The following is a 24,970-nucleotide window of genomic DNA, read 5'->3' on the forward strand; positions in this document are numbered from 1 at the left end:
CCAGAGCAAACAAGACAAGGTCATTGAAGCAAGGGAGAGCACCTATGCTCAGGAGACAGTGCCATACAGAGGCATGTGCTATAGCAGCCTACTAGGTGGAGGTGAAACATGTGAGCAGTACTTAACCCAAACTAATCAGCTTGACTCGGAAGCAGAGGATGTTATCTAGAATTCAGTGCCATGCTGAGCTAGACTTGAGAATTATTTCATAGTTCCCAAACTCCTCAAAAGAGACTTGACAAAAAATGAATTGCTACTAGGATGCTTCTTTCAATACATTCCAATTCAGGTGGCAGCAAATATGTAATATTTTCATCTGGACACATTGAACAAGGCTGCTAAAACTGATGTGCATGATGTGAAAGGTAAAACTAGCTGATATCAATTATATTAACTGGAATTTGAAACTTTTCTGTTTATCACTGGATCTTGATTTAAGTTTGTTACATATAAGACTCGGAGCGAGCTTGGAATGATTTTTTCAGCTATTTTTTCAGTTCTCATGGTTTATTGAGTATTATGCTTTTTCATGCCTCTCTACCTGAGTAGAAAACTGCAAAGAAAAAGTAAATAGCCTAAGAAAGACCTGGTGAAGAAAAAGAAGAAAAGAAAAATCCTGCCTCAGTCTATGCTTGACTACAAGAGCACGCTTAATTGAATTCTCAAACGAAGGCAGCAGATGACTGCAGTCTGATATTGTTTGTAACAAAGATGAGAGGCAATTCGGTTTACTAGAGCACTCTAAAGTCCCCCATTTTATATCAAGAAGTGCAATAGGTCTAACACTGACGCCAAATTGTACTTAAAATTATGGCTTCATTAAAAAAAAACTCAACTAGTATTTTACTAATTTATCTGCAATGGAATTACCTGCTATTTTCTGATATAGAATGCAATTTATTATTTCTTGTAACAGTGACACTTGGAAACTGAGTTACTGAACGTAGAACTTAGCTACATGTTTCAAAACTGCTATGCACTGAACACATTTCTCTCAAAGACGCAGACTAAGTTATTTCTTAGTCTTCCATTCTGTCTTCATACTGAAATGTTTATCACACCAGAAAGCTACTTAAAACTTCAATAGAAGCTAGACACATAACAAAAAACCCCACTGTTTCTGGAGGGACTCTTACCACCTCCCTCTTTTTCATACGGAAAAATATTTTGGGGCTTTATTTCCCATAAATCCCACATTTTGGCAGTCAGCATTCACAGTACTTATATTTCAACAGCAGCCACAAAATGACTTTCTTGCATTCTCTGCAATACAGTTTGTGTCTTCTTCTCTTTGATCTCCGCTGGCAAATCTTTCCTGTCCTTTGTTGAAACAGAGTAGCACTTAAAACACACTTCCAGCATCTCTTGCACGTACAGCAACATGGTAATATAGCTACAATAACATAAACTGAACTTTGATTTCAAGGCTCCTCACCCATATTTCGTGATAGTACATTGCAATCTTCCAGTAGCCCACTACTAAAATTATTTTGCTGGTCTTGAAAGTCTTCACAACAGCTTACGCTTAAAAATCGGATCATTAAAAGAATGGACACATTGAAATGCGTGATATAAGGCTGCCATGTAGGACAATTTCGGATTTAAAGAACAAGCTGATATAATTCACTTCGATCAGTGAATACCTCTCTAAGTATCTTTCAGCCTCCTCGGACAGAGCGCAGAATGCTATTTGTAGAGTGCATCCAGTAAAGAGACGAGACTGGTGCTTGGATTTAGTGGAGCCTGTCATGCAATCAGCATTAACACTAATTACATGTAATCCCAGTCTTTAAACTACGTATAGGAATTCTCAATCCCCTGAACAAAGAGGCCAACAACTGCAGCTTTAGTAGTGTCAATAGAGTGAAATAATTCAAATTAGATTTTACCCCACCCCCCAAATATGCCTTCAAAACACTGAAATAAAGTAATTCTGAGGCAGAGGAAACATGCTTTCACTGAAGCAACATGCATGGCACCACATGTGCAAAACATTTCCCATGCGTTTTACTCCTCACAATCCCTTTGTTTCAGTGTAGCGCCTTCTTCATAAATACTTAAGAGTTCTGTGACAATTAATGCAAAGAAATAAAAAGGTTGAGAATTTCAAAATTTTAACTGTAGAATCTCCCTTTCTTTCCCTATTGCAGCACTGTCATGTTAAATTTTCACATTCAGACAAATAAAACTAGGCAAAGCCCCTCTATATTTACTCTTGCCTATTCTTTGCTTGCCTGAATGCAAAGATGAGCCTACCTTCAGAGGGCTGTTAGAATCGGTAAGGTTGGAAGGGACTTCTGCAGATCATCTAGTCCAACACCCCTGCTCAGCAGGGGCACCTAGAGCATGTTAGACAGGGCTGCGTCCAGGCAGGCCTTGAAGCTCTCCACAGAAGGAGTCTCTACAACCTCTCTGGGCAACCTGGTCCAGTGCTCTGTCACTCTCACAGGGAAGAAATTCCCCCTCACGGTCAGGCGGAACTTCCTGTGCTTCAGTTTCTGCCCATTGCCTCTTGTCCTGTCGCATGGGACAACTGAAAAGAATTTGCCCCCACCCCCTTGACACCCTCCCTTCAGGTACTTGTACACACTGATAAGATCCCCCCTCAGGCTTCTCTTCCCCAGGCTGAAGAGGCCCAGCTCTCGCAGCCGTTCCTCATAGGGCAGATGCTCCAGCCCTCTGATCATCCTCGCAGCCCTACGCTGGCCTCTCTCCAGTAGCTCCATGTCTCTCTTGGACTGGAGCCCAGCCCGAACACCATACCTGTGGTGTTTGTTCTGCTTCTGGCACCTGTTTCACCAGCTCTCTCCTCAGCCTGGCAAGATCACAAAAACCTAACACATTACTGTCATGGTTGCAAGTGATCAGTATAGATCCATATTGTTTTAACAATAAAACGAGCAACGTTTACTGGCACAGCCCAGATTAACAGATAACTTAGAGTAACCCAGAGCAGCGTGCCATCAGACAACACACTAATTCTGCGTCCACAGGAAAACACACAGCAACACGAAAAATCATCACTTGTGTTTGGACTAGGACTGGCCTGGATGAGTTCAAATGAGGCAGAGGCTGCTGTGGGCCTTAAGTTTTCAACCCAAGGTGGGCAATTAAAATATTGGCAAGACTGTGTTGGCACAAAGCTCTGTGGTTTAAGGAGTTGAGAAGGAGAGGAAAAGAGAGGCAGCAGCAGAAGTCAAGGGAGATCAAGCAAGGACTTCGGAAGTCTTGCAGGCAGAGACACAAACTCATACATTTCATATACTTCGATCCTCTTTGCTTGTCACCTTAGTCATGAAAGAAGTCTTCCATCAGGTGTTTGCAAAACACCCAACTATAGGTTATATTCAGACAGGACTACAATTCACACTTTCTTTACCCAAAGAAAAATTGTCCCTTACAGAACAGGGAGAGTGTTTTTTGTTTTTCAAGATAAAGTGCGCATCTGTTAAACACAGTCAAACATCTGCTTATTAAGCAAAGAACACATCACTATAGATCAAAATCTCATTTGTTGAATAATGTAGGCTACAACCTGGCATTATACACCACAATATACAAATCGTAGACCCATACTACTGTGGCTTGCTTGCTGCTACAGTTTGTTTCCTGTTTATGGTAAATTATCCAATGCGTAGACAGAAATTGCCTTAGTATTTACTCTTTCTTCACTTAAACCGGACCTTTGAGTATTTACTGACTGACATTTTATAGCTTTCAAAGCAATCTGCCTCTCTTATCTGGTACTTTTCTACCCAACGTAATGCCAAACAGCTGACTACCTGCTTTCTAAAAATGGACTGTGCTGCAAACAGCATCCTGACAATTTAATAATTTGTCAAAGTAGTCCAACCAGTTATTATGAAGTACATATCATAGGGTTCAGAGGTAAAGGTCGTCTACTTACTCACAAAGCAAAGTGCATCCGCTGACACTAAAAAGTAGACAATTAAAAAAAAGAAAAAAAACATTCCCTGGCAGACCTGACTTTAACACACATATGCCACTGCCCGTAACAGCAGCTGCAGTTTCACAAGAATGCTGTTGCTTGTGCATTGTTCAGGATCGCTATTCTTTCAATGAATATAAAGTTGCGCTACCAGGAGTGAAAAAGAATTCAGAATATTTTCTTTTGTGTCTCAGGCAGGAGATTCTGTGGATCCCGTCCAGGATTCCAAAACAAAAATTTTATCTTAGATTTAAATATTAAATTAGCCCCAGGCAGCACTAAATTCTCTCTCCACAAGAAGGGGAATCTAATGCTTGAACATGGATATCTATATGCTCAGATACTAATTACGGGAAGATAAATGGGAACACACAAATATGTTGAGGCATATCTGCATTTTAAAACTGGTTCTCACAGCGTATCTTCTCCAAAAATACAGATTCATTCTATATATTTATCCTATATAAAGATATCATGTATATAATTATATATCTATAGATAGAGATGCAACTGCTGACAGTCATGGGTCAAAATTTGCACATTTATCTCAGCTCATTAACCCTTAAAATCCAGCTTATTAAAAATGTTTCAAATTAGATGCTCAAATCAACAGTTATTATGGAAAATCCATGCTCTAGGCAAAGTACGAGCCCCATCCTCTAAGATGCTGATATTTTGCTCTCAAACTTGTTTCAGAACTGATTTCCTGAATTGTGCTGGATCCCCATTATTCAATCTTCCCTCTCTGTTGGTTCTACCTCTTTAACCCTCCAAATATAATAGACACTTGCACTGTGCTATAACATTCATTTAGTTGATATGTTGGGAAAGACCAGTATTCTAAGAGTTAAGTAAAGAACACCTTTACTGCAGCTTTACCACCCCCATTTAGCTAGCTTTTACCCTGTTATTTTTTAAGATTAGACCCTTTTTTAAAAGGTAGAAGGTTATGGCCTTCAATAGCACAGTATTTGTCTTTTCCCTTGCTTTGAAGCTCTACCGTCTGCTCTGGACAGGAATGCCCTGTTATTTACAATATAAAGTATTATTATTGCAGGGTTACCATCATCTACCAAGTCATCACAATGGTGCTGTAGTTAATTGCAGAGATAAGGGGGAGGGGAGTGAGGGAATGCTTCTTTTTTGTATGGCACCTATTGCTTCTCACTGAGCTCACGCCAACACTTCCGCAATACCAGCCTGTTTTTCTAGGCACACATGATACTCATTGGTTAAAAAAGTAAAGAGGGGGGAGGAAAAAATAAAGTGGGGGGGCTTTTAAAGGCAAAAGTAGAAGGCCCAATAATATTCCAGAGCTTAATAAAAGTTCTTTCCTTATAAAAATAAATGTTTTAATAAACAAACATTTTAGTTTGGCTAATTAGATCATAAAACAATTAAATCTCTTGAAGGACTCTAGCCCATGTCTATTTAGGTAACTATATAAACAGATGCATAGTTTAACCTAAGTAAAGTTAAAATCCAACAGTCTAATGATCTAAACTGTTCCCCCAGGAATCACTGTTTTTAAGTCAGCTGCTGGTCAGGCTGCATTTCTAAGACATGTTAAGTCTCAGGATCACACCACAATTCAAGCAAGTTCCAACCACCTTCCAGTGTTTGGAACGAGAAGCCCTATCATACCCCTCCAAAGCACATCAGCTAGTGTTTCCATCCCTCAGTTTTGAGGAATTGTTTTTTCCTCAAAAACATTAACCATATGGTAATTTACAGTTACAGGCCCACTTCATGAAAGTACCCATATTAAAGGATCCTACTCAGGTAGACGCTTGGCTATAAAGTTAATATATTTAAGCAGATTTTTAAGTGCTCTCTCAAGATGAGACAAAATGGTATTAAATTTGGTGTGTGGTAGGTGCTCTTGCTTTCCATGTGCACATGTAGTTTGACTGTCCTTGATTTTCTCACTATAAGCCAAAAATCAACATGAAATTCAAAAAAACAAGAACATCATTTTCATCTGCCAAAACAAAAATGTTGGCAGTGCAACTGGAGGGGATTAAGTGTCCATATTTCATTCAAGGCCCTCCATGAAGTGCTGAATCTCTCCTCAAGTGATCTTAGCAAATGATTTTTTAAATATCATTTAAAATGATGAAATGCATAATGTTACCATCTCCGAGAACACCAGAAAACAAAGATACACCCCACGCCATTTGAGTAAGCAGCTCATATCCTTTACACTCAGGCAGAGAGCATCCTGTAAGGGTCACAAGCAAAGGTTTTCCCCTTAAGACTACCCTAAAATGAGAGGCAGCCTTATTTCCACATTAGCACCACAACCCAGAAGAGTTCAGCCTTCCTGCACCTCATGCTCACTGCTGTCCCTGTCTCTGTGCAGGTGGAGGAAGATAGCTGGGATGCCTCCAACAACTGCTGCCTGTAAAGCAGCTGAAGTCACTGTATCCACACAAAGGCAAATGCTTGGAGATCTTGGGAGCCACCGAGGTCCCAGCCACCTATCCAAAGGCGCTCACGCAACCACGCAACCTGCAGGCACAGGATGAGGGGACTGAGATGCCTGCTTCAGGCCCTCTTTTCTTCTCTTGTGCACTCACTCTCTGCTACTCCCACATAACTCTTTGCTTTATATTTAAGGAGAGGGATGAATAAAAAGTAAGGATGTTATTCAAGGCCTTTTCTTTTCAGAAAAAGTATCTTAGACAAATAAGTAAGCGGAATTTAACTTTCTGAATTTTCTCAGAGCATTTTGTTGTTGTTATACAGGCATATACATTTCTTCTGGCTGAGAGGGCAGAAGAGGAAAGGCTTCTACCACTAGCTGAGAGGTTTTGTTTGTTGGATTTACGTATCAATAAAAATCAAGTTACAGGTGTCAAGGGAGTTATTTCAATGCTAAATACCTTATGTTAAGATGTCAATTAAAGTTTTTCTGAAGAGGAAAGTTCCTCAGCCAAAAAAAAAAAAAATGTATTAAGAATGAGTATACCATTCCCCAGAGGACAGAATATGAAACAACCTGTCAAGTAATCAAACATAACCAAAGAGAATGTGATAACTCCCTGATGCTTTTCTCTGTTTGGCATCAGGTGAATCCAAATTCTTTTACCACCTGACGAAGCCCTCTACTATTAATTGCTTGCTTCTCTCTTTCCATGCTACTTTTATCAGTACTAAAAAGCTTCACAAACCTGTGGCTGAGAAAGACATACATTGACTGTACATTATTTTCAGGACAACACGCACTCTGACCAGCCAGTAAAAGCTGTCAAACAGACACACTATCTTGAAAAACAGCAATTCTTCAAAACATATTGAACTGTTAATGAGAATTAAGTTGTACTCAGCACTAGAAGTCAGTATTTCTTGCATGCTGGTAAGGGAGATCCACTGCATTCAGTTTGATGAGTCTACAAGCAAGCATTGATTATCCTTAATTCATAAGGGAAGACAACAGCAAAATTCTATGAATTCAAAAAAGTCTTTCAGATCCAATTTTGTGTATTTTAAGTCAAAACACACAATGTGATACAAGATATTTCTAGGGCTTGTGAGAGCCCTACATTTCTAGAAGTCAGAAATTACACCCCACACCAACAAAACACAGTAACACACATTTAAAAGACCAAACTTGCCCAAACCAAAAGTTTTGTCCTACAGATACAACTCCCTGGGCAAGAAGACTTTAGAATAGAGCTTGTGCTTTTTACCCAGAGCCAGTAATAATATGCTTCCCTGAACTACTAAAAAAAAAAAAAAAAATCCAAGACCAGCAAACAGACTAAAAGGTCTGTGTTAAGGTCTAACTTCTGTTCCCACTTCAACAAATTGAATAGCATGGAGAAAATCTGGCATAAAAAACGCAAATGACTTTTGTCAGAATATGAAGACAAAAGCATTCCTATTCTCAGTTCAATTTGTTACAACCTCTTTTTAAACATAGTGCATTTTCTACTTTCTCTGAAATTAATTTTTATGAAATGAGAATGTTTTGGAATAGAAGGCATAATTAGAAAGGGGAAAACAACTTTTTTCCTTTCAGGGTTAAAATCATAAATATGAGTTATTTCTATAAGCTGGTTAAAGGTAGCCTAAGTTCATTAGGCTATGACTGCTTACCTTTTTTCCTCCTGTTACAAATTGCTTGAAATGAGATCTTACAAAATGAGGATGAACAGCAACAATCTGAGGATAAAGGGAGGGGGAGAAGAGGTTGAAATAAATTCACAAATCGCAGGGAGGACTGCATCAATTTTTAAACTAGATAACCCTTTGTCAAATATCACATATTACAGCCAACTTCTGCCTCTGAAGCAGAAACTAACTCTTTCAGACTCTCAGTTCGTTTTTTTTTTTTTTTTTTTTTTTTTTTTTTTTTTTTTTTTTTTTTAAAGTCCCACTACCTTTTCCCAGGAAAAAAACTTCCGTGTGGTAGGACACGAGCCTGACGTTCACCGTGCACTTTCCACAAGACAACTACAGCTCAGCAAGCACAGAATTAGGGCCGTACAGCACGAGACGGCAGGTAGTGAGCAGGGATTGAGTAAGCGCTGCTCAGCGCCTGCCTGGGGAACACATGTATCCCAGTATCGCCACGCGACAGTCTCAGGTATCGTCACACAGCCTGGAATAGCTTCTTTCCCTTCCCACACTAAGCACCAGCCTCACACCCTGACGGATCAGCTGGGCTTGGCACGGTGAATCGCAGAGCCGAAGAAAAGGCTTTGTGTAACACGTCAACTGGGGGAGACGTAGTCGTAACAGCAGCAAGGCAGCGGGAGCCAAGTGAGCTGCATAGTTGCATCTGATGTGTGTGAAAACTTAATGAGCTTTTTTTTTTTGGTAATGCCCCACCAGCAGCAGCAACATGTAGCACCCCCAAAACTGAAATAATTTCCACATACCATTTTTCCTTCTGCAAGAAAAGTTTCTTGTTTAAAACAAACAAAAAAAAACCCTTAGATCTTCCGATATGCCTACTAGAGGTGCTTTTTAACAGCCAGAAAAGACCACTTATCTCAAGCAGAGTATAACTGAAGTTTTCCCCTCACACAGGGTACATGAGCATTGCTGCCCATTGCTTTTTCCCAGGATAGGTGTAACTGATATGAATTGGTTGCAAAATATTGACCTCAGAGTTAGCAGAACCCTCAGAATTTATATCACAGAACTATAAAGAGAGAAATATGTTGAGACAAGTAACAGCTGAAACAGGACAATTTCTCTTTCACTTTGCCTTTTTGTATTTGAAAAACTCAGTAATTCTTCTTACAAAATCTGGATCAGCTTTCTTCTAACCTAACCAGAGCAAAGGCGTTTATATTGAGATAGATAACTATTTTCTAGAGACTTGAATAACATCATAAGGAAGCAGTATTCCTCTCATCTAGTTTCAGTGCAACCTCTGTTCTTAAAGACAGTAACACCACAATTACTAAAGATTAAAACAAGCACTTACTTTAATAGGACAGTCAAATGTTTCATGAAACTCTTCTGCTGAATATAATCCAAACACCTGCACCTACAGAAGTATTAAAACAAAAACAAGGAAAAAAAGCAATTTACCTAATAACCACTTAACAATTGAAAGCTGAACGTAATTCACTTACAAAAAAAAAAAAAAAAAAAAAAAAAAAAAAAAAAAAAAAAAAAAAAAAAAAAGTCATGTTTAACAACTTAAGAGTTGATTGAAACTTCTCTGGATTCTAGTATGGTAGATCTTTAAATATTTTCAGCAGTGCAAAAGTATTTAACTTTTTTTCCTCCCCAAACACTGCAAAAACTAAGAGTTCATTTTGCTTGAGGCTGATCAAATCTGTTTAACAGATACTAATCTAAGTAAGGTACGAGCAGCACAGAAACATTCAGCAAAAGCAAATTAAAAGCTTTTCCTTTCTGAGAAGAAATTGGAAAGTCTTTTTTCCCCAAGCAATACAGGGATGTTTCAAGGAAGCTGCATATAACGTTTTACATAGAAAAGAGAAATTTGTGACAATAAAGCAAAACTAGCCTGAAAAATCAAGCCTCATACTTTTCTTGGCATCCTCTCCTCCTCCCAAATGCATTTAGTTCTATTTTATTTTATTCCATGACCACTGGGAATGCCTGTCTTTGAAGAATCCTCCCTCCTCATCGATGCTGATGTCTCTACATTTAATTGTCAGCACTGCAATTGTAACCATAGGCCATCAGAATATCTTCCTATCAGAATTAATCCCCCAGAAGGCTCAACATAAAAAGTACGTTTCTAGTATCAAGAGAATTACTAGATTCTTAAATGCTTTCTTCTTTTTAATTACAAAAGATGCAATAAGGTATGAAATGAAAGAAATACCATTGGACTCCTTAGGTGCTATGGCCCTAGAATAGGGCTTCTCAAGCTTTTTGCAAGCACAACTCTCTTTTAGGCTTAGGTGTCTTTGGGCAACATCACACTCCCTTTGCTGTTTTTCAGGTGGGATAATGAGAGCTCAGCTTCTCTGGAATTCAGGAGTTTTTTTTTTTTAAAAAAAAAAAAAAAAAAAAAAAAGCTGCAGTTACTATTGTAACTGGTTTGCTTTTTAATATGATTTTAAGAGATTTCCACCCACTCTCGGAAATGGTTGCAACCTCAGCTGGAACACAGTCATCCCAATAAGGATGGATGCTGCTAGAGGAGGAGAGGAGGGAAAAGAGGGCCCTGTACCCCCATGGAGCGCATGAGGAAAAATTGTATCTGACAGCAAATCCACCTCAGAAAGTTCTCGCACAGGTTTAATCATTCAGCTCTATTTTCTGGGAAAAGTAATTCTTTCACTAAGTTCTGGTCTCCATGCTCAAGAAAAACAAATCACCACAAGATACACTCAGCAAAGATCTGCAGAACAAAGCCAAAAAGTACCAGCAATGGGCCACAGAGTGAGACTTAATTTTTCTATGAAAAGATCAAATCTGATCAGCTATCACTGAACAAGAACCTAGAGAATTTCTGCAGAGAAAGGAGATGGTGCAAAAAATCAGATCTTAGGTAAACTACAAGATGGATCATCATCTTCTCCTCTCCCTCCCAACCTCCCTCCAAAAAAGTGTATGAAACCACACCTCAGTGAGGAATTAAACCACCCTGCTCAAAGTTCAGTAGTCTCAGTGAAGGGAAGAAACATTTTAAAACATCTCATCTCCCTTTCAAGCATGTCTCCTGGATACATTTAATAAGCAGCATTATCAACGCCGTCCATTACTCACTCATTAGTGAATATACAGTCTCTAACAACACACTTCAAAAGTAGTGCTGCACGCACTGACTAGTGCTGAGCAACTGCTCCAAAGGACTGGGGAAGGGGGCGGGGGGGGGGGAGGAAATCAATATTCGGAGACGGTGAAAAGCACCGCAAAGCTGTGATTGTGTAAGCCAGCCAAAGGGTTCTATTGGGCCTGGCTATAAGCCTAGAATACCTTCGGGCTGATTTCTAGAGGATTTTGTTTTTTCTGGGTTTTTGTTTTCAATTGGCACTGTACACCCAATGCAACAGACTAAAAGTAAGAAACAGAAGAAAGAAAGGAGGAAGGGTTTTTTTTTAAAAAAAAAAAAAAAAGAAAAAAAGAGTGGTTAAAACACAAGATTCTAAGTTCTCAAAAAATCTATCTGCTCAAAAACAATAAAAAATTGCCTTTCAAATTAAAACTAATTAATCAAAATTAACATTAGCAACAGCTCTTTCAACATTTTCATAATATTGCATGGAGTGTAGAAATATGATGCTTCTTTAAGAGTTTAGAAACAAAATGGAGCCAGCTAACAGAAGAAGAAAAAAACAACTCAGCATAAAATACATGTTATCATGTTTACTCTAGAGACCCCATATAACAGTTTATTACTTCTTAATGTCTTTTATTCTACAGAGAGAAAGTGATTCTTTCAATATTACAAAGCTGTATTGCATTTATCCATCTCTACTTTCTATCCTCACTCAAATCATGATGTTTTGGGGTAGCTGGAAAAGGATTTCATGATAGGAGTCCATTGTATTTTACCAGTTCTCTCTGATTTTAATCATCCAGCATCCAATCAGTTCAGTGTATCTAGACTTTGTTGTTTCTTTGTTTTCATATGTGAAAGAGGCAGCCAAATTTTTGGTGATCAAAACCTCAGGAAAACAAACACACTCTATCTAAGAGTCTTTTTTTTTTAATATACTGAATTCATAGATATTCTTAACATATATGATATTACAGGCATGAAATGTGACACTAAAATACATAAGAACAAATCTGTTTTCAATATAATATATACTTCTTTTTGTGGAAAAACTTACAAGCCAATAACAGTGCAAATTATTTTGCTGCTATATAATGAGTTAATAGTACTTCAGCAGAATTGAGAGTCAGACCCAGGTATTTCCTCACAGTCTACAAGGAAGCAGAAATGCAAAAAACAAACCTAAAAATAAGACACATACACACACACACACCCTCCCAGTTCTGGGTCTACAAATGTGCTGGTCTTTTCTAGCACCAGGACCTCCTTTCATGCCTTAGTATTTCAGCATCTAGCCATCTTCCCCCACCAGTGGGCCACCCTTGTCCAGTTACAGTTGGACAGACCAAAGTGGTGGTGGAGTCTGACTTCCATTCTTCATCTTGGATACATTCTGATACAGCAAGATACACAAATCTTTTACAGTGGTCTAGAGAAGACTCTACAGAGTCTTCATTAGTTCACAGAAAACACTGTATAAACCCAGTTGGCTCAAAATTCATACGTCATTTTATTATATTCTTTTTTGTTTGAAACTTATTTAACAAAACTAAACTGTTTTGCTTTTAGGGGGTGAGGGTTAAGTATTTCTAGCTACTTATCTGAGTGAGTGATGACCTTGCAACCACTTGCACATCTGTTTTAAGGTTTTACAATAAAAAAAACTGCCACTGGAGCAAGTAAGCAGACATGTGAGGTATGAAGCTACCACCCACAACCTGGAAGCGTTACATTGTCTCGCCAGGATTTTCTGCCATTCTTATACAGTAGCACAACATACAAATATTTGTTTTCACCTATTTTTTGCCTGGATTCTTTCAGAAAGATGCACTTTTCTGGGTCAAGTTAAAAATTCTACCTTCTAAAACACCCAGATCTTTCAAGTCTCCAGATGCACTTTTCAGTGTAAAATATGCTGAGGTAGCAATGTCCATAGACTTTAGAGAGGAAAATATAATTAATATTGCACTTGTGATACTCCATCCAGCCTTGAATCCAGTCCTGTATCAGAAACATCACAATTAGCCCTTCTTTGGGAAAAAAAAAAAAAAAAAAAAAAGTCAGACTGCTTTGTTAAGATCACCTGCTGGACCCACAATAACTACTTCACTAATTAAAGACAGAATTCATCATTTAAAGTAATAGTGTTTTGTCCTTTTCAAATACAGTCACACCAGAGTAAACATTACACATTTTTGCACATTCCTAAAATCAATATTCATTTTTAACATTAATTTATTGTATGAAAAAATTGTGAGACTTGCAATCTCACTGCAATATATATATTTCAAGCCAGTAATCCACAGTTACATCTGAGCAGCATAAGATATGCTTGTCCCCTCCACCCTCTTCAAACATCCAAACCAACAATGCTAGCTCAACGTTTTTTATTACCTTACACAATTACTGAACCTTCCCTTATCTTGCTTAGACAATTATGTTACTCTTGCTGCATTTCTCACAGACTGTAAAATTCTACAACCTACTTTGATAGGCACTAGTATCCCAATTACTGTGTCAAGATACTGACATCAAGATATCTTTGAGAAACAAAAGGCTTGGATACATAAACTGGCTCTCTGCCTGTTGAGAGAGAAAAAAAGAAAGCTGCCTTATCTTGCAAGGAAAAAAGCAAAATGCACACAGTCTAAAGGGGTTGGTTTCCCCTTTTGCCTACTGCAAGATTCAGTTTTAGTTTCAATTTATAGGACTTCTACTGAATGGAATAGTTACATTAGGATCACCAACACCTGCCCCCCTCCCCAAGTCTACTCAGTAAAAAATTTTCTGCTCAGCAAGTCAGAGGTATATTGAGAAGTGATTTAAACGATTTTACTGCACTGCATTTATGAGCATTATATTCAAAAATAAGCTTAAATACACACTGTGCATTAAAATTTTCTCATTGCAAACCAATATTAGAAAAGACTACTATCGACTTAAAAACAAAAAAGACATTCTTATAAGTGGAAAATCAATCACCAAAACCACTAAATGTCACAGCACAACATTCCAGAGAAGCACTGATAATTGTTAGTTATACACTGCACAAATGATGTATGTCCTCAGTCAAGGAAGTAGGTGCCAGTTTTTTAGGAAACTGTACATACATTGATTTTACATTTATTTAATGTGGCTGTTGTAAGACACTTTATTCTTCTGATAAACTATGATTGCTTATCAAAAGATTCTATAATTCAAGAGAAACATTCATAACGTGTGTAAAAATGAAAACCACCAGCCCACAGAAATCATGCCCACAAAATCCAATTTTGTGGATTTATAGCAGAAAAGCATTAAACTACTGTCTTGCAGGAACAGCAGACTAGTCACTGAAGTATAACTGGCACAGCAGTAATGATTAACATGACATGTCCTCCTGCCACAGCTGTTAATCAGCTTAATACCAGTTACATTATTGACATTCTTGTAATTACTTTTCCTAAGGCACATTTGTGTAAAATATATTTGGCTTAAATTTTGAGTATTCAAAGGTGAGCCTAGTCCCCAAAAGGGATGATCAAAGCAGTGTTATGCACAGGAATTAGCTCCACAGGTATTACCATTACCTGAAGTTGAACACCGAGGGCTACCTCCTCCCTCATTAACTATATAAATAGTTTTGTTGTACCTTGCCATCTTCTGAGCATACACCCATGTGTTCTCCACTTTCATCCAGGCTGATCTGATTTATCTTCACTGGGCTCTACAAAAACAAAAAACAAAAATGTAAGCTTTCAAACTTACAATCGTATGCTTTAATCCCCCCAGTCTGGAGATTTGTGTGTTAAAGGTTGTATAATTCTTAGTTGCACAAATCAAAAAACCCCCCATAACATAGGTGTTTCTATAATAATGCCAAAACACAAAAAGGCTTTTGCCTAACCCTCAAACTGGACATTTTTTCCAGCAACTTGTTCCAAGATTTTGGAGCTGTTATGAAGTGCCACGCTCCTAGAACTCAAGAGTTTGACGCTGTGTATCACAGCTATCCGTTACAAACCTCTCCCGCTATCAAAACACAGCAAAAGACATGCTGACCATGGAGGCATCAAAATAACTGAAAAATTCCCCTGGTTGAGTCTGATGGTGATACTGGTAATTGTTTCTTCCAGTAAATCCCTTTCTAGCTTTCATTTTTGCCTCTAACAGTATTTAGAGAATCTAATATTAGAAAGTATTGTAGTGTAATATAGGTGCAGTCATTCTTAGACAAATACTGAGATAAGCCTCAAAGCTGCACCAATTTTAGTTTCCTCCCATCCGTTTAAGATATTCTTTTGCTATATAACCTTGTAGGTTAGAACCATCTATCACTGCTTGCTTTAACCTAAGTATCTATTCTTACATTAAGTAGTGAGGACTAACTTGCAACATTATTGGAGTGATGCTATGCATATCCTCCCCTGATTAAAACCCATCCAATTACATTCGAGTACTGAGAACCTTCTTAACTGCTATGATCCTGATTTTATCCTCCGTAGCAAATACCTAATTGTTTCAAGCATCACTGAATGATCTTCATCCAAGTAAACCTGTCTTACATATTTAAGAACAACATTTCAAACTCTCATAAGCTTTTGAACGGACTGCACCACAAAATACACATCAGTTACGTGATTCCAAGCGTGAAAAAAGAGAGCTCCAGCACACATTTGTGTGAAAAAGAAGCGTCACTGAACTCTGCTGGTGCTGTGAGGTCACATCAGATGTTACAAAATTGCATCTAAAATATTACACGTCCTTATGCATGCTATCACAGTTGGAATTACACCACCATGGAAGTTACATAAAACACTGTTCAGATGAACAACCTATAGGAGAAACTGAAGTCTTCTGACAGCCTGTGGAAAGCTCTTGCCCATAGATTTCCAAGAAGTATCTAACTCGGGAAAAATTCAGTTTTCCTCACCTCCACCTTGGGGGGTTAGGGGGGGGGGTGAGAGGAGGAAAACACTCTACCCTAATCACATTTTCAACTCCTAAAATTATTTTTCCAATCACTGTTGCACAACCACATCCTGCACTGCAGCAGTTTGCCTGATGCATCGGGAATAGGATGCTGCAAACCTTTTTGCTTCCTTACGCTCAGGAGGCATCACAGAATCATAGAATCAGTAAGGTTGGAAGGGACCTCTGCAGATCATCTAGTCCAAGCCCCCCCCCCCCCCCCCCAGCTCAAGCAGGGTCACCTAGGGCATGTTAGACAGGGTTGCATCCAGGTGGGCCTTGAAGATCTCCACAGAAGGAAACTCTACAACCTCTCTGGGCAACCTAGTCCAGTGCTCCATCACTCTCGCAAGGAAGAAATTCTCTCTCACGGTCAGGCGGAACTTCCTGTGCTTCAGTTTCTGCCCATTGCCTCTTGTCTTGTCACATGGGACACCTTCCCTTCAGGTCCTTATACACATTGATAAGATCCCCACCCTCAATCCTCTCTTCCCCAGGCTGAAGAGGCCCAGCTCTCACAGCCGTTCCTCATAGGTCAGGTGCTCCAGACCTCTGATCATCTTCGTAGCCCTATGCTGGACTCTCTCCAGTAGCTCCAGGTCTCTCTTGCACTTGGGAGCCCAGAACTGGACACAGCACTCGAGATGAGGCCTCACCAGGGCTGAGCAGAGGGGCAGGATCACCTCCCTCCACCTGCTGGCAACACTCTTCCTAATGCACCCCAGGAGACCACTGGCCTTTCTGGCCACAAGGGCACATTGCTGGCTCATGCTCAACTTGTCATCCACCAGCACTCCCAGGTCCTTCTCTGCAGAGCTGCTCTCCAGAAGGTCAGCACCCAGCTTGTCCTGGTGCCTAGGGTTATTTCTCCCTAGGTGCAGGACTCTGCACTTGCCCTTGTTGAACCTCAGGAGGTTCCTCTCCACCCAGCTCTCCAGCTTGTCCAGGTCTCTCTGAATGGCAGCACAGCCCTCTGGTGTATCAGCCACTCCTCCCACTTTGGGATCATCAGCAAACTTGCTGAGGAGGCACTCTTTCCCCTCATCCAGGTCATTGATGAAGAAGTTGAACAGGATGGGACCCAGTACTGAGCCCTGGGGAACACCACTAGGCATCACCCTTGGTCTAACACCAGCTTACTGCAAAACATTATGTGCAAGTATCGCAGTTACCACCTGCTGCCAACTGGATCTCCCACTGTGCATTCAGTCTGCCAAAACAGCAGGCTGCTGAGGAAGCAGCGAAACCAGCTTGCCTTGATTCACGTCCTCTGGTGAAATTTTAGTTGGCCACGGAGGAGATGTACTGATTCACTGAGCTTTGAGCTCAGAAACGAGCACAACACTGACAGCGCAGGAAGCTGGTCCGTCTTTGACAGCTCTGGCATCGCAGCCAGTCTTCATCTGCTGACCTCATCGGTGTTCATTTGCGGGGGACCAACTCGTTCACTCCGCAACAGCTGCCCTGACTCCTCACAACACTAATGCAAGGTGCGTAAGAAAACATAGAGGAAGCGTCTCATTTCAACAGCAGAGAAGTACAGAAATCCCATCCGTTCAGAACCTTTTGTGACCACCTGCTGCGGTGGCCACCCTCAACACGCACCCCTGCATCACCCTATATTTTACTGTCTGAACTTTTACAGTATTTCTTATAGCTCAGCTGATGAGTAATCAATCTAAGCAGGGCAGTAACCCAGCATTTTATTTTCTCCACAAGAAAGCTTGCCTCTTCCAGCATGCCTGGATGCCGACACGTTTGGGTGACATCAACTGAGGCTCAAACCCATGAGCCTGCTGCCATGGTCAGAGCCCTCGCGGAAACGCCAACTGCCAAACGCTGTACACAGCTGGCTAATCCTAGGGTTGGGAGAGTGCAGGACATGGCAAGAAACTGTCAGCTGTCAGTCTCACTTTCTGGAAGCTTCATAAAAATTGTCAGCACGTACCTGTATTCCTGCCTTACCTCACCCACCTTTCTAAACCTCTGTTTTGCTCAAAGGACAAGAGTTCGTGTCTGTCTTTGAGAGGGGAAGAAAAGAAAGCCTGCATGACTCCACCATTCCCTCTGTGACAGGCAACACTTCCAGCATTCTGCAAGAACCAGCACAGAAGGTTTAACTGAATTCACCATGAAAGCGGGTCGCACGCCGAGTTACAACATTCACTTGGCCACGTTCTCCTCTCTCCAGAGCCTGCATCTGCCATCAGCGCACGCACATGCCCACACCGGTGCGCTGGGCTTCTCTGAAGCCTCAGACAGAGCACCCACAGCCCAGTGCTCTGGCCAATACTCTCCCAGGTTTGCTGGTGAAGGGCTTCAACAAAGTTTGAGCCTCGTAAAATGAGGCGCAGGAGGTAAGCAAAATAGGTTACGTAGGTTGTCTTGGCATACAAGGGGAAAGGAAAGAGTAGGACGATGGGATTTACCAACCTGTTGTTTTTTGGAAGTCACACGGCATGTTCTGGAGACCAAATGCGTAAACGGGCTCAGAGTAACCAAACAGTGCCCAGCAAGTCAAACCTACACAAGAAGGATGCGTGTGCGCACACATGCGTTGTGGTGGTGGGTGGAGGAGCCAGGGGAGAAAGGGGCATTTAAGAAAAATCCTGGATGATGGAAGCAAGGCAAAGCAAATCGTAATTCCTCCCCACCTCCAAAGCTCAAGTTGAATTTGCCCTACTGGCTACTAGAAGGCTCTTCTGGCAAGTTACACAGCTCAAGAAGTGATGACAAATCCAGAACTTCAAAATAGTCAAGTCTGAATATTAAACACACTTTGGGGAAAATAATAATAATAATAATAATAAAATAGCAAAAGGGAAGAACATCTCACGCCAGAAATTTTATTCAGAGCTGAGTAACAGTCAACCCAACTTTTTCCAAAACTACACTCCCTCATGTAACCATCCAAGATCTGCATCTAAAACTATCCAGAAAATCAGAAATTCAAAGACCACAGAAAACATCGGTATGTATGTTATCTAAAAGAAAGTTTCTTCCAGAATCAGCTCCAACTCACCTTTTAATATCAATTATTTTATACATCTACTGCTGTGCCAGTCAAAGCCACTTACTGTTTCCAATTTAGCCATATGAATATCTTGTCAACAACCTGTGGACAATTTAGAGATTTCAGAAAACAGGAGCACAGATAATTTGGGGAGTTCCCCTCCCCTGCTTTGCTTCTGTTTTTTTCTGGGTTTTTTTGTTTGTTTGTTTCTTCCTCCGTTAAGTGTTATCTGTTCAGCCATGGAGTCACAACCGCCTTCCCTTGTTTTTCTTAAGCTTTATTCCAGATGACACCTACAATAGTTTTTGCTATTTTGTGGTTTTTTATGCATAGAAAATTAAATCTCTTCCTGCATCAGGCACAGGTTGATAAAACACAAATTGCTGAAAATTAGAGAGGACACATGCTGTCATCACCTCACCGCAGTCTGAGGACAGATCACGCAATCGTGTCCAGGATATGCTCTGGTCAGTTGGTTGTTCTGAAGATTATTAAAATGAAATTAAGAAACCCTTCAGAACTACAGGCATCTTATTCCAAAATAAAAGTTACAACAGCACTCTGAGGTCAAAGTACAAATCTAAAATTTGGAACATATTATTCCATAGCTATTACTTAATGAATAAAGATGATCTAATCTCAAATCCTATACTACAAAACCATGACTTTCTTCACATAAAGTATCAAAAAAAATGCTTATAAGTATTTAATTAACATTATGCTGGGTAATTTTTTTTTAATTTATTCAGGGCCCTTAGATTTACATCAATCAACAAAGAACACACAACTCACAGGGATACTTATAGTACTGTATAAATAATATCAACCAATATTTAAAACGGAACATAGTTCAAATCTAGCATTAAGTAGTATCCTGCTAGTTAGGGAGGGAAATACACTGAACTGATTAACCTGAGAACAGCATCAGAATTTTACAAAGTATTGAAGTTATACTAAAGAAGGAAAAAACGCATTCAGCTGAATTTCCATTAGCTGCAGTTTTACTTCTGATGGAGACATGTTTGGAATTCTGGACAACATAAGCAAGTTTGACTGTTCAAAAATCAATAATGTCAAGCTGACATTATAGAACAAAAAAAATGTTACCTTAATGGAAGAAAGAAAAGTTAGGGGGGAAGAAAGACGCTAACAGGCATCTTGTACACATAGATCTAAATACAGGCTTTTGCAAAATTCTAAATTTAAAAGGTGAAGGGGAAAAAAATTCAAGCATCTACTGACAAACACACCTCATGGGCTAATCAATTACCTAAATGTAAAATGCTTGAAATAAATGCACTTAGCATGGATTATGTCAGCTCTTCAATTAGGAGTAAATTCATGGCCACTCAGAAAGCTTCTTTTAATTGTGTTTTTTGTGGCAACTCCTTCTCCCCTGACACTCATCATCAACCTACGTTATACGACCAGTCCCCCACTGGTGAACCTGAGAAATCAATCTGCTAATGTATAATTTGTAAAGCTTCTCTGACTAACAAATGGATAATTGATTCTTTCACAAATACTGCATCCCAATGGGTATGAACTGGAATGAACACGAAACATAGGAATGGAATTCACTCCAAGTCCGTGAAAAATGCAATATTTACAAGCTAGGAACCTAAACATTTTAATAGCTGCCTGTGACTTCATGCCTTTTAGCCACGTTTAGCAGGCAAGCAGCATACACATTAGGAGTGCGAAAAGCAAAGCAGTGTTCGATCATACTTACAGCAAAGCTCATTTTACTTCAAGAGGCTCCCACCACTAATACAACCCACTTAAGGAGTACTTTCATCCATTCTGTAAGGTCAGTTCTCCTAAACTTTTCTTGAATTAACCCAACCATAGTCTAACTCAAGGTTGGGTACCATACACATACAAAGACAAAAAATTATCCCTAGCTCTTTTTTACTACATTATGTAGTTATCATTCTAGATTTACACAACTGCTATACAGCTGCTCTCCATACTACAGGTAAACTGTATGCATATAGTATTTAAATTGTAACCAAAAAATTAACCCAATTTGTCTCACAAGTGCCAACTCTTATTCACATGCTTCCCACCCCATGACTTTCACATGGACAAGCATGGGTAACTTCCTTCAACGTACAGCAGTATGACTAATCAATCCACTTAAAATGCTAATGCACTGGAACAGGGACTGTCATTTTTCTGTTTGTATTCTTTCCACCATGGTGGAGGTCTACAAGCACAAAACATTGATTTATAAACAGAAACTGCCTCATCTACTGTCATGACATTAAACAAAGGTCTTTTGAGAATGCAAGCCTTGCTCTGCACTCGATGAGGCACTTGCTCTGAACACAGCTCCAACTCCTCAGCTTTTACTTGAATAAATTAGAAGTTTTACATACACCACCAGCAATGAATTATGAGAAACAGACAATATCTTTAAGACTCTAAAAATACCTTAAGTATTGAATATTCAGGAGTAGTAATGAGTAACAGCACCCAGGGCTGCCTTTTCTTATCAGGAATGAGAACCTTAACACTTCCAGAAAAGAAAGTCAAATTTTATTAACTTGCCAAAAAAGGAGTGTTTTCTAAGGACTTCTTACTTCGAAAAGTTGCAGATGACAGAAAATGAAGCAAACAACTGAATATTTTCTCAATATTAAAAGTAAAAGGCAACGGCTAAGCATACATATATTATGTATTGTATGTCCCATCTCCCTTGAGTTAAAAAAATGAAGCAAACAGCTGAATATTTTTTCAATATTAAAAAAAAAGGCAATGGCTAAGCATACATATATTATGTATCATACGTCCCATCTCCCTTGAGTTCAGAATGCTGATGCATAGAGACCCCTTGTTTTGAGGAACTTTCTTTAAACGGAAAAAAATGAAGCAATGCACTTTATATGCCTCAGACACTGCAATGCTGCAGTGACTTACGCATATTTTGCATAGTTGTGGAGTTTTACTGACACAGTAGAGGGAAAAGCACCTCAGAGCAAATTATGACGCTGTCTCATGATTCATATTTTAACTTGAAAAGTACTATATAGCTATGTGCTTACACATGCAAACTTGAGAAGCAATATAGCAGCACAAACGTTTAAACTGAAAAAGCATCTTTAAAAGTTACAGAATAAGCTGCTCACCACTCACTGAAATATTAGTAGTATATGCTGAAATTGTAACACTTGAATATTCATTTGATGAAAATGTACTAATTTCCACAGCAAAGAGGTTTTGTTCAACAGTCCTGGTAGTCAAATTCTGATAAGTAAGAATTCCTCCTCCAGTGCTTTTCCTACAGTACTCTTGAATCTGTCACTTTCCAAATGAAAAACAGGAGATCACATTAGTTAGAAGAAAAGGGAAGAAGAAAAGCTGGGAAGAGTGACAAAGTCTGGAACATGGAAAAACAACAACATTAAGGTCTGCCTTCCTGCAGATGAAATAAAAATTATTACAAAAAAATATATCTCAAAAGCCCGTCTAAATCTAAGGGAATATGAGGACAAGGAATCTCTCATATGTGTTCTGAGAAAATGAGAAAGACAAAAGCCTACAGTGATTTCAGTATTTTTCACATCAGTGAATCCCTTAATCTTGTTTGTCAACTACAGGGACTAAGGAAAAAGAAAGTCAAAGAAAAAAATAAAAAAATTAACAGGGAATCTCCCTAAAGCTGCTGTAGTTGCAACATAATCAGAATGCTTGCTGGGAGTGAGAACTACTATTTAAAATTAATCTATATCAAAAGCCTACACCATTTCCAAGCAGAGCTTAACTGTTAGCTAATTTCTCACAAATCCAGAGTAGAATCTCTTCTGTGTTAGAGCACCAGTGTGTTAAGGATATATCCTTCCAAGTGCTCTGTACCATAGAAAAACTACTCACTTTTTCTCCTCTCCCTAGTTTGCCTTCCCCATTCATTCTGCAACTACAGGGCCTCAGAGAGGGAATCTGCTAAACCTGCCTCTATTTCTCTGCTGCCATTTGTATATCAAAGGTACCTGAGCCTATGAAACAATATTCCCCATCACCTATCTCTAGGGATGGCTAAAGAATGGTTAGGGGCTGAAGGTTGTGGCTATACACATGCACCTCAGGAGACCCAACACAGAATGGAGAAAGACTATCTGACAAAATCTAGAGGCTCACCAATTCCTCTAATTTCTTTCATTTCTGGACTGCTCCCTGAGCACGGTAAGCACAGCAACTTCATCTTGGGATGCTAACTTTCCATGCAGGCTACTGAACTGCAAATAGGGCTTTGGAGAACAATCCAAAAACACACCTAAACTTCTGAGGATGAATCTTACTGGGGCAATTTCATAGGTCGTTGCTAGAGAATAACAACGCTCATGTCATTTAACAAGCTTCTGTAGTATTCCACCCTTAGGAAGAAAAAGTATGAGATTTTCTGCACTTCTTAATAAACCACTATTCAGTGAAGTGACTGATGAAAGAGGCCAAGCAGGTCATATAGTGCACATTCTTTTCAGGACAGGTTTTCTTTTTAGAGATTATTTTATTGGCACTTTGACCAGACAGCTTTTAAACAAGTAATGAGGCTCTTGACTAGTCTTCTCAGGGGTCATTCATTGTTTTTCCAACATCATTTCCAAGAAAGTTTTCACAATAGCCGTGATTACCAGCCTCCCTGACCTATCACAGGAGAGAGGACGTGACCACATGGAGCCTAGGATCCCTGCTTCTCCGTACATGCTATTACAAAGCCATTATTTTTCTCCACATAGTTTTCCTCCTTTTATCAGCTTCTGTAACGAGAAACCAGACTAATTTTTTTCTTTTTTTTTTTAAGGTTATTTTAGTCTGCCAACCATTCTGCTATAGAAGATGGTTTCAATCCATCGGCCACTGAGATCAGTGTCTGTCCAGATGACTGAATCAGACCAAAAATACTATGTAGAATGGAATTCCCTTTCCAGAGGAAAGGCTGAAGGAGACAAAATCAGGCATATTCTTGGCATAGTTAAATACTATACTGAGTGGTCAAAGCTGAAGTTCAGCCAATAGCTGAAACTGAAGTGCCATTTTCCACATAAACATCCATCTATCAATACCTGTATGGCCCAACATCAAATAAGAGCCATATGCAAGAAGAAACATTTTCTGCTTACTGAAAGCATTCTACTTGCATTGGACACCAACTCTGGAGCTTCCTTACTTTGCAATTTTATCACTTGAGAAAGTCTCAGAAAACCTGGCAGACAGATCCTCAGTGATCAGCTTCAGATTTGTCGTTCTTAACAGGATCCTAACCCACATTTGCAAATCAGAAAGATGGAGGGGAGGAGGTGAAAGCACTCATATGAGTGAAAATTATGAATCAAAGTGCACTGTAACTTACTGTAAATGGCATACCATATGCTGTACCCTCACTGTGACAATAAGGTAGAGAAAGCTAAAAGGGAAGGTGAAGATCCTGTACAACCTGCCCCAATGCATTTACATCTAAAGAGGCTCTACTTCAACAACAGCAAAATGTAGACATCCTTGCTTATAATTAGCTTTATTTAGTGTAGATAAAAAAGTAGTAGATTCTTCTGACTTTATACTGCTTACATTTCAGAGCTCCTACCTTCAGAACTGCCAAGGGCTGCAGCAACTACAAACTTCGGCCATCAGCCAATTCAAGTTTACATTTTGGAACCTTCTGACACAAAAATCACCAATTTCTGAAATTTCTTAGAGTTTTATTTCTCTGTGTCACAGGGCACTGAGTGGAATCAGCTTCCTAAAAGCAGCATCACAATGGAGACAATCAGGTTGGAAGTACCTACTTTTATTAAGAGCCACTCTGAGGGTATTAACACCCAAGAAATGCTTAAGTTTG

At 39.5% G+C, this 24,970-nt stretch overlaps 1 protein-coding gene across 2 annotated transcripts in view; it reads right to left on the reverse strand.

The window, feature by feature from the left end:
- The window catches only part of VPS41 (VPS41 subunit of HOPS complex), a 104,644-nt gene that overhangs the window by 48,803 nt on the left and 30,871 nt on the right, over window positions 1-24,970 (reverse strand). For both annotated transcript variants that reach the window (XM_062569572.1, XM_062569573.1), the window contains exons 5-7: window positions 14,800-14,874; window positions 9,390-9,452; window positions 8,051-8,116 (exon numbers count right to left, since the gene is read on the reverse strand). In XM_062569572.1, the coding sequence (XP_062425556.1) occupies window positions 8,051-8,116; window positions 9,390-9,452; window positions 14,800-14,874 (204 nt within the window). The remainder of the gene's footprint in view (window positions 1-8,050; window positions 8,117-9,389; window positions 9,453-14,799; window positions 14,875-24,970) is intronic.

This window comes from Rhea pennata, chromosome 2 (assembly GCF_028389875.1).
Source record: "Rhea pennata isolate bPtePen1 chromosome 2, bPtePen1.pri, whole genome shotgun sequence".
In the NCBI taxonomy this organism is placed as follows: domain Eukaryota; kingdom Metazoa; phylum Chordata; class Aves; order Rheiformes; family Rheidae; genus Rhea; species Rhea pennata.